The sequence below is a fragment of the Helianthus annuus genome, chromosome 13, assembly GCF_002127325.2.
Source record: "Helianthus annuus cultivar XRQ/B chromosome 13, HanXRQr2.0-SUNRISE, whole genome shotgun sequence".
NCBI lineage: Eukaryota > Viridiplantae > Streptophyta > Magnoliopsida > Asterales > Asteraceae > Helianthus > Helianthus annuus.
The window spans coordinates 42,213,220-42,224,128 of NC_035445.2; the positions used below are offsets into that span (position 1 = coordinate 42,213,220).

General features: G+C 36.0%; 1 protein-coding gene across 1 annotated transcript; it reads left to right on the forward strand.

The window, feature by feature from the left end:
• Window positions 1–4,065: 4,065 nt before the first annotated feature.
• Window positions 4,066–6,723, forward strand: LOC110897736 (putative wall-associated receptor kinase-like 16). Its single transcript, XM_022144471.2, has 3 exons — window positions 4,066–4,948; window positions 5,037–5,204; window positions 5,296–6,723. Exons 1-3 carry the CDS (start codon window positions 4,093–4,095, stop codon window positions 6,519–6,521), a joined length of 2,250 nt encoding a protein of 749 aa, XP_022000163.1. The 5' UTR covers window positions 4,066–4,092; the 3' UTR covers window positions 6,522–6,723.
• Window positions 6,724–10,909: the final 4,186 nt, after the last annotated feature.

The window sequence follows — 10,909 nt, forward strand, 5'->3', positions numbered from 1 at the left end:
TAATTAGGATATGTATGTACTCTAAGGAACATATTATCCATGGGACTAAATTGTGTTGGAGGATATAAGCACTAGTCTTTAGAACATAACCACCATTCTCAACACAACACACTTTCAAAACTTCTCTTCTTCTCTCCTCCTTTGAGTTCGACATCCACCTTCCACCATACTACCACCATCATCAAGCTCTTGTTCAATCATTCCTCATACATACAAAGGTGTAAGAGGTCCAACAACGAAGCTCGGTGCTCTCGGAAGTGGAAGGACCTTCTCCATTCGCTATTAACTATCACTTTTCTACACTCGAACTTCCCTAGCCTTGAGCTAGTGGTAAGAACTTAGATCCGTTCATTCTTTATGTTATTTAAGTGGTTAATAGATGTTAGAATGATAAAAAGTTAAGAAACTTTAAAGCTCATGAACAAGTCTTGAACATAATGTGTTAAAGTGTGGATAAAGAGAAGTTATGTGTGTAAATCATGTAGATCTTGTGTTGTTATGATTCTTGTTGATTTTCTGATGATTTGTTGGTTAATATTGATGTTTGATGTTGTTATAATCACTAAAACATGCTAACGGAATCAACCGAACACGAACTAGGAAGTTAAAAACTGAAAACAGAATCTGTCCAAGCTTTACATCCAACTTCAGTTGGCTGTAAACAGGTGATAAACTCAACGAAAAACTGATATTTTGAGTCTAAAATGTGATATTAGGAAATACGGTTCTAATGGCACCGGAATCATAATTTTTGGACTTTGTTTACTATTTTTAAAGTGACATTTCGTAACAGCAACTAGAGCTGCATTTTTACCGCAGAAAATGGGCGATATGTTTTCAGTCATAACTTGAGTTCTGTGTCGAATCAGCCTATTAAATCTGTACAGTAGATGGACACTGATGTCGTAGTAATTATCCCACTGGAATTTCGTCAATCCGACTTACAATGAATTTTTAATGAATTATTCCGTAGACTGCAGTCAGAAAAAGATAAATCTGATTGCAGTCCGGAAAATGAATTTTTACAAGATATTGGTGTTGAATTGGATCCCGAGATTTTTACACAATAATATTTGGATCGTTTAAGGCTTTCTGTAAAAATTTGGGAATTTTTGGAACAAGATAACTATTTTATTAAAATCCCCGAAAACAGCCCGCTTTTGAATATTTAAGCTGAAACTACATAAGTTGTAGTTTGCGCGTCTAAATGTCGAGTATGCCATCTATGAATGATCTAACATGTTATGTGTTAATAAAAGTGTTACGTGCAATGTCGTATGTTTGTTTATGAGTGGGGAATAGATGGGAGGCTTATATGGGCATAAACCGTTAAAGTGATGCATGTTATGTGTTAGATGCGTGTAGGAATTTTGTGCTTATCTGATGTCGCTAATAAACTAAGTGGTAATCCTACTAGGACGTGATTGACCAACTTTGACTGTTAGCTATATTTGAGAATCTAACCGAGCAAACCGAGGTGAGTTCACACACTTCCTAAGGCATGGGATTCCCGGTGGTTTGGGAATGGGTTAAAGAATTAAAATGGAATCTACATATCTTACGTAAGTAGGATATGTACGGCCATCCTCCTCGGGTAGGATGCCAGTATTAATCCTGCGTATTCTCTTTGGGAGAACTACGTACGTTCGTCCTCCTTGGGTAGGACAACAACCTTAAAACTTACTAGACAAAACTCTATCATAAGTCCCTCATTTTTATATCGACTTAATCGCCGAGGCCAATGGCGAGCGGGTCATTAGTTAATAGCGCTATTAGGTTTAACAAACCTCACACCGTGCCAGTCGGACGGGCATGTACTAATGGACTATGGCAAACCATCAGTGATGATAGACACTGATGTAGGGCACAACTTACTTTCGTAGTAGTCGATATCACACGGTCTAGTAGTTCACATGGGGAAGCCCCCACTAATCATGTACATGGTATGGGTAATAAAGAATGAACTGGTTAAAACTTTCTTTCAACTAAGGGGTAACCCCCACGGCAATTACGCCAACGAAAGACAAACCACGTTTTTGGAAAACAACTTAAAAACTAAACAACCAAACGTGAACTCACTCAACTTTGTTGTTGACTCGTTGTTACATGCCTTACAGGTCGCTAACTGCTTGGAGGTTGCACGAGGATGGAGTCGTTGTGGTGTACGGACGATTATGTCCAGTGTTTAATATTTAAATCATTATGAACTTATTAAACCTATGTGTTGGACTTTAAACTTATGAACTGCGAACTTATGTTTTGAACTTTACGTTTATGTTTCCGCTGTCTAAATTAAAACTTGGTTAACTAGCTTTTGGTCACCAATCGTATTTTGGTTGGCTTTCTTTACTTAAATACGTTGTTCAGTATGATTGGTGGCTCGATCCTGGTCACGTCACGCCTCCAATCGGTAGTACTCCACACGGTGGATTTTGGGGGTGTGACACTTGGTGACCAAGACATTACCAAATATAATTATAATGTAATTAGGAAACTTAACCAAGTATGACCAACTTGTCAACATTGATCCCTCAAGTTCACCGACTTGTGACTTGAACTCCTTTGTTACCTTTCAAATCACCGATTTGTGATGAGTCGGGAATTACCGCCAACAGACTCGTACCTGTACGAATGTGAATGTGAAAGAAAAGTGAAAAAGCGATTCATAACTAACAAAGTTATCTTCATGAAACTTTTTTATTAAGTTTAGAATGTTGGTTATTTTAATTAAAATTCTAGTCAAACCTACTGTGGATAGTTAACATTAAGACATGGTCCTCTGTTCGGGAAAACTGCTACCGACTTATTTGGCTCGGCAGGGTGCAACTTGGCCATTTAATATTTGAAGATCGAGCCTATTCAGTTGTTGGTGTAGTCTCATTAAAGAATCTGTGGAGAATGTATGAGAATCTTTAATTTTAGTATTAGATAATAATTTGTTCAGTTTATTACAAGTAGTATAAAACAAAGCCAACTAACTATGCTCAAACTTCGGACAAGAAAACGTTGACTTTAAAGAAACTCAAAAGTCATCGAAGAAATAGGGATGCATCACTGTCCTTTCGCAAATCAATTTCTTAATAAAAGACAAGACTTAAAAGAAAGAGTTAAATGCCATTTTAGCCCCTATGGTTTGGACTGTTTTGCCAGTGTAGTCTAAAGATTTCATTTTTCGTTTGTGGGTTCAAAAAGGTTTCACCGTTGTCATTTTAGTCCATTGGGTTAACTTTATCTATTTTTTTTGTTAACGAGAAGTGCAATTCGGTCATTATATATGTAATTCTGTTAACTAGAAGGGCAACTCGGCCATATAAAATGACCGAATTGCCCTTCTCGTTAACAAAAATAATGGATGAAGTTAACACAGTGGACTAAAATGGCAATAGTGAAACCTTTTTGGACACACAGGCGAAAAATGAAACTTTTAGACGAAACTGTCAAAATGACCCAAACCACAGGTACTAAAACGACATTTAACTCTAAAAGAAAAGGTTGAAATGAAAGTGTCCCGGCAATCAAACAAACATCCAGAAGAATACAAACTTAAAATCATGGATTAGTAGACTCTATAGTCCAAAAAATAAAATGTGTACGCTTATGCTACGGTTAACAATTGTATGTTTGAAGAAGACAGACGCGTTATCACCTAGTACTATATATCCGTAAAATTTATTAGATATAATTATATACTTGGTCACGTAACAAAGAACTGTCAAATTACTACGCCTGAAATTGTTTTTTTGGTTTACAAGGTTTTGGGTTGATTTGTGATCCAAGTATCCAACGTAGGGAAACTTACTTTTATGAAGGCTATTTGGAAATGTGAAATTTATGGTATAAGTTTTTTAATCCTTTTTTCCAAATAATTCTATATTCCCTTTTCTTCTTTTATCCAAAATTTTTTATTTTTTCCAAGACTTCTTCAACTGTCAACTAGTGGGCAAATTGCAGACTTGGGAGCCCGCTCCATCATTGCAACTTTAAGTAAATAGACCAGGTCTTCATGGCATGCTCATATAAAACCTCTAATCATCATTCCCCAATCAAATACTCAAAATCATAAACTCACAAACACAAGTACATATAGCAACTATGCATTTAAAAATACTAATTGCAGTTGCAACTATTGCAGTTTTGGGGTCAGCAAATGCTCAAGACTACCCGAATTGTAGAAGTTCATGTGGCAATATGGACATTAGTTTCCCGTTTGGTTCAGGTAAGGGATGCTACTACAGTTCCGATTTCCTCGTGACATGTAACGAGTCATCTGGGGAACCAATACCATTCTTTGGAAAAAGCAATATTGTTATCTCGAATATCTCTATAATTAAGAATGAGCTTGAAATTATGGCGTTTGTAGGCCATGATTGCTATAATAGTGATGGCCGAGTCAAAAGTAGCCGACCATTGTTTACTTTGGGTTACTTGAGGGAGTTCCAGGTCTCCACCAAGAACAAATTTGTAGCCATCGGGTGTGACACGTATGCATATTTTAGTGGAGGAAGAGGGAATGAGTCTGGTATTGGTACCGGGTGTATTTCTATATGTGGTAGAGACAACGTTATTAATAACGGATCTTGCTCGGGAGTTGGGTGTTGTGAAGTAGCAGTGCCAGAAAGAGTGCATTCTTTTAATTTGACTCTTAGTAGCTGGAATAACCATTCGAATATGTTGGACTTCAACCCATGTAGCTATGGCTTTCTTGTTGAAAAAGGGAAGTTTAACTTCTCTACGACTAACCTGGCTAATTTTAAAAGTGAAAAGATGCCAATGTTACTAGATTGGGCAATTGGAGACAAGACTTGTGGCGAAGCAAATGACAATTATAACTTCTTATGCAAGGGAAATAGCACATGTGATCAAAGTTATCAAGGTCCCGGATATCGTTGCCATTGCGTTGACGGTTATGATGGCAACCCTTATGTTACAGATGCCAATGGCTGCATGGGTAAGTTTTGATTTAATATTTGGATGCTTTCTTACCTAATTTACTTTTTCACCCCCAATTATATAATTGAGCATTTGTAAATTTTCAGATGTTAACGAGTGTGATCGCGGATATCATGATTGCCACCATGATGCTCATTGTGTTAATATACCTGGAAATTACACGTGTGAGTGTAAAGATGGTTACTCCGGTAATGGTTGGAAGAATGGAACAGGTTGCACCGCTGATGAATCCACCGTTATAAAGATGGGTGTAGGTAAGTAATGATGCAAAAAAATTTCAGTTTATCTTTTAAGCTGCCTGACCCCGCATGAAACGGTGCTATAAGTTAGACTTTGTTGTTACAGGTATCTCAACTTCTGCAATATTTCTCCTTATATTTATCACCTGGTTGTACTTGTTACACAAGAAGCGAAAGCTCATGACGATGAGAGAAAAATTCTTTAAACAAAATGGTGGAATAATGTTGCAGCAAAGAATATCTGGAGATGGGGGTTCTCATGATCAGGCAAGAGTCTTCACGATAGAGGAGCTAAAGAAGGCAACTAATAATTATGATGAGAGCAGGATTATCGGAAAGGGTGGCTATGGTACTGTTTATAAAGGGGTTCTTTCTGATAACATAGAAGTTGCAATAAAGAAGTCAAAATTAGCAGACCAAACACAAACTCAGATAGAGCAATTTGTCAATGAAGTGGTTATCCTCTCCCAAATAAATCATAGGAATGTGGTAAAGCTGATTGGGTGCTGTCTCGAAACAGAAATCCCGTTATTGGTTTATGAGTTCATTCCAAATGGCACACTTTCTGATCACATCCACAACGTCAAAGGCAAGTCGTCAGCTTTTACATGGGACATCCGACTCAGAATAGCAACGGAGACAGCCGAAGCACTTTCATACTTGCACTCTTCAGCGTCTGTTCCAATCATCCATCGAGATGTCAAGCCAATGAATATACTTTTGGATGAAAACTATGTAGCAAAAGTGGCTGATTTTGGAGCATCTAAGCTAATTCCTATTGATCAGATAGAGTTGGCCACTATAGTGCAAGGAACACTAGGCTACCTAGATCCAGAGTATCTACAGACAAATCAACTCACAGATAAGAGCGATGTTTATAGTTTTGGGGTGGTACTGGTGGAACTTTTAACTGGAAAAAAGGCTCTTAGCTTTGATAGGCCAGAGGAAGAGAGGAACCTAGCTATTTATTTTCTATATTCCTTAAAAGAGGGGAGACTCTTCCAGGTTCTTGATGAACACTTGCAGCTAAATGATGTTCCAAGCGAGATCATCCAAGTTTCAAGACTGGCAGAAAGATGCTTACGCATTAAAGCCGACGAAAGGCCTAGCATGAAGGAAGTAGCAATCGAGCTCCAAGGAATATTGGCATCTATGGTACAAAATCATCCATGGGTACAAAATTGTTTAAACGAAGGTGATGGTGAGTATTTGCTCAAAGAACTAACCAAGGACTATGAATGTACAAATGGAGGCTATGTAAGCAATGTAAGCTCAAGCACCTTTGATAGCATGAGCAAGCATTCTATCTTACCCATTGCTAGTGGCAGGTGAAAGTAGAGACTTCTATCTACCATAGCTGGAATAGGCTTGATCTTGTATAGTGGGGCATGGTTTAGTCCTATATATTGTATTTACTTTGTATATGTATTGGTTGTGATCTCCTCTTTATTTGTATCCTAATTTGTTGAGACTTGTATTGTATTTATATTCATTTATTTAGGGGAATGGAAATTAAGTGAGTTTGACGAACTAACATAGTAGTTTAACATAAAACGATGACAAGTGTGAAGTATTCCTTTTACGGTATTGCATTTCATCCTTCTATATTTGCTATTATTGATGCCCTTGCATTTCATCCTTTCTTCTCTTTAGTGTTTCCTTTCATTTGATAGTCAAATTGCAAAGAACTTACTTTTGTTATATTCACTTTTTGATTGTGTATTCATCACCAATTCGATTATGATCTCAACAACCCACTTTCTAGGATAAAGAACAACAAGAACTACTTCCATACCACTATCATGCTATTCCGGACAATATGGGTATCAAGAACAGCAAAGAAATTAGAGGCCAAAGAAGCCAAATTTTGATGTTCAAAACTTTGTCAGATTTAACAAGTAACTTTTTGGGTGAGTTGAGCCCAACAGTTGTGGTAACACAGTGTGTTCCTATCCCATAAGCTGAAATTGGAAAACAACTTGGGAATCAGAAATTACCGGTTCGAAACAATCAAAAAAGCAAAATCAGGCTAAATCTGAAATGAGAAAGGGCAAAAGAGCATAGAACAAGAAAAGGGTTCAGAATGTGAACTTTGTTAAAAAAGGATTGATAAAATTAAAACGTTTGAAAGCAAGTCAAATACGGATTTTGTTAAAAAAAGTAAAGATTTTGAAAAGATACAATCAGAACAACTGCATACAACATACAAACTGTTGTCATTCAGGACCTTGTATCTCGAGTTCACAAAGTTCATCTTCAAGTTATCATCATCATGACGCTCCGAGGATTGTAGAGCGGAGATCATGCTTGGAGTGCAATGAGTATGCACACATTGTCAAGAACTGTCCAATCTCCAAAAATTCAAGAGACATATGGACTCGCCTCGTGGAAACAGTTATCGTCCACGATCTGTTTCACCAAAACAAGATCCTCATCTTGTAAAAGAAAGAGAAATGAAACAGAAAAGAAAATGAAAAAAGGAAGTCGAAAAAGTTTTTAAGCCTGAGGGTTGTCCAAACACAATCTGTTAAAACTAACCCAGTAAATGATAAAATTCGCAAACAACAGCAGATTTGGAAAATAAAATTGGTAAATGTTTCAGGGAAAGCTTCATCTTATCAAAATTATGAGGACTGAAATTACATTTCAAGATGATGACATACGACCCAAGTCAACTAAGGCTTGGGACCCCCACTCCAACTAATAGTTTAAGTTAGTGTGCAGGGTGTTCTAGGAGGAACTATTGATAGTCTTAGGATTGATGATAGTGGAGCATCCAGGTACATGCTAGGTGGCATGAGGCTCCAATACATCGCTAAATCAAGGAGGATATGTTGCCTTTAATGGTGATAAAAGAGGATAATGTATCGGTGAAGGAATGATGGTGAATGGAGTTAAGAACGTCGACAAGATAAATCATGCGCAACAGCTTGGTTATTTTTGGATTTGATTAGGTCGGGAGGATATATTACAACCAAATGTATGCGCCTGTAGTGTGACAACCGGTAATTTTCAGTTTATAATTACGCGAATAACAAACATTAAGACAATTCGACTTTATAGTACGTGAATGGTGATTAATTGGGCCTTTGGAACGCCTAGAAACGTCTATTCGGCTTTATAGTACGTGAATGGTAATTTGCTAGAAACTTGACGGTCGTTAAATAGTAACGAACTGGCATCGGATGAAATACTGACAACACTGAAAAATACAAGTTCGTATATGTAGATGTACACACATAAAATTTATTTTTGCGAATTTATCCTACTTCCGAACGCAACAAAACGCATGTGTGAACGAAAAACATAGAAAGAATGCACTGATAATGAAAAGGAAGCATTGGACTCGTTTATTTCCTTGAAAACCTAAATATTATGATATATTTAGCTTCGTAATCGAATTTTAATATTTACAATTCAAGTCGGATGGAAAACGGACCAGAAACGACAACCGAAGCATTTTATACGATTTTAACCCAACCGACGAACGTACGCGTCAAACATCAATTACCGACACTATTTTACGTGATTCTAATCCTAAAATAACATTTTATGACATTCCAAGAAGTTTGGGTATGAAAATGGGTTGTGGAACCGCGATTGGGCCACATAAACGATTGGAAACGCGCTTGTGGGCTTTGGGCTCAACCCACCCAAAATCCTAGTATAAAAGCATCTTTAACTCCTTCCCCTTCATTTTTCCGCCAAACCCTAGCCGCAACTCTCTCTCTCTCTCTCTCTATCTCCCTCTCTCTCTAGCAGGTTTTAGGTCATCTTATCTGGTCCTTGCGATTCACTTAGCCCACTATCCGCAAAAGCGACTGTAGCTTTAGAAAAAAATCGGAGAGAAGGTGGTGCTTGGCTGAAAAAACAGGGACGAGTGGGAATTAGGGTAAGGCAGTTAGGTGGCTGAAAAGGAAAAATCATGAAAGTAACCTTTGATCAATCAACTTCATGAAAATAAACATCGTGTCTGCGCCCTGGGGAGACGCAAACAAGGAAATAAATGCAAGTTGTATCTGCGACTTAAAGTTTGTGTCTGGGACCCAAAGTTTGCGTTAGAGAATGTGCCATGAGTTTTTGTGCTTACTTTTTTACTTTTCCACCACGATTTTTAAACCATCATAATTTTTTCATATGATAATATATATATTTTTTTTATAAAAAACACACCAAATATACTCAAACGTTGGGTCAGAGAATGCGCCATAGGTTTCTGTGCCTACTTTTTTTTTCCTTTCCACCATGATTTTTAAAAGATCATAACTTTTTCATATGGTAATAATTTTCTTTAATTTAGTGTAAACTTAAAGAATATGAACCTATGAAAAAGTTATGCTTGTTTAAAAATTGTGTGGAAAAGTAAAAAAAAAAGTCTACGAATGATGACATGTGTCAACTTCTTATTCGCTAGTGATTTATGAGACAACCACAGACGCAATCTCTATATACTGAGGGAGCCACAAATGCGAAGCATGTCCATTTTCATAATTTTGACCGGTCAAATGTCCATTTTTTGTGATTTTCCTGGCTGAAAATGTTTGGTTGGAAGAAATCTAGTCGAAAAGGAAGGGGCCTTGGGAAGAGGATTGGGTGGGTCCTATAACTTTAAAATTTAATATATTTTGTTGTGACGTTTTTTTAAATTAAAATGTAGGGTAAATTACACTTTTCGTTCTTTATAGTTATACCAAATTACAAGAGACGCTCATTACCTTTTAATATTACAAGAATTATCATTTACGTATTAGAAACATTGAACATTATATCATATAGCACTAATCCAGTTAAAGTTATTAGTCAAGTCTTGTCACATAAGGGTTGTTTAGTCTTTTTACCAATACAAGTAAAATAGTTTTAATACAGAAAAAATATAAAAACTTATTATATATATATATATATATATATATATATATATATATATATATATATATATATATATATATATATATACACTATATATAATGTGGGTGGGGTTCTGCACCAAAGTCTATTTTTCCTACAAAGTGTATAAAGTCATAAAACACAACAATTTCAGCCATAAAACACACTCAGACCAACAAATAACATAGTAAAGATCACTATAATACAATATACAAACCCTAAGAGCCCTTAAAAACTTCAAACACACCATCACAAAACTATGAATATAAAACACAACATGATAATCAACATAAAATAGACTAATGTTAGTCATTCGATAATCAATGCCTAATCATCCAAAACATAACACAAAACCCACAAATGTTGTATTTTAGTAATCTTCACTATTTTATTTTTGGGTTTGAGTGTGTTTTATAATTAACATTATGGTGTTTTATGAATTTTTACACTTTGTAGGAAAAATGGAATATGTAGCCAACTCCCACCCTATATAATGTATAAGACAAGGGCATTTTATAATACCCAAAAGTTTTGTGCTTTATAGCATAAGATACAACTTAAAATGATGATAATTAGTTTTTGAAACACTAATTATAGTTTAATTTTCTTGTTTTTAATAAAATTATACATAATTAATTAGTAGTTACACTTTATCTCTTTATAAAAAAATAACCACCGACGTGGTTTTTAAATAGATATAACCTTTTTCACACGTGAACAATTTTTTTTTAAATACATAAAAAAAAGCTTTGTATTCTCTTTAATTTGAGTATAGTAATGCTACAGTTTTTTCTTAATTAAAAAATTGGGTAGTTGCGTGATTAACAATGTTTAGG

Bases quoted from the DNA above. Each gene is read 5' to 3' on its own strand.
- LOC110897736 (XM_022144471.2), top strand. From the start codon at position 4,093: ATGCATTTAAAAATACTAATTGCAGTTGCAACTATTGCAGTTTTGGGG. The intron at 4,949-5,036 runs GTAAGTTTTGAT...GTAAATTTTCAG, and splicing joins AGATGCCAATGGCTGCATGG to ATGTTAACGAGTGTGATCGC. The intron at 5,205-5,295 runs GTAAGTAATGAT...TTGTTGTTACAG, and splicing joins CGTTATAAAGATGGGTGTAG to GTATCTCAACTTCTGCAATA.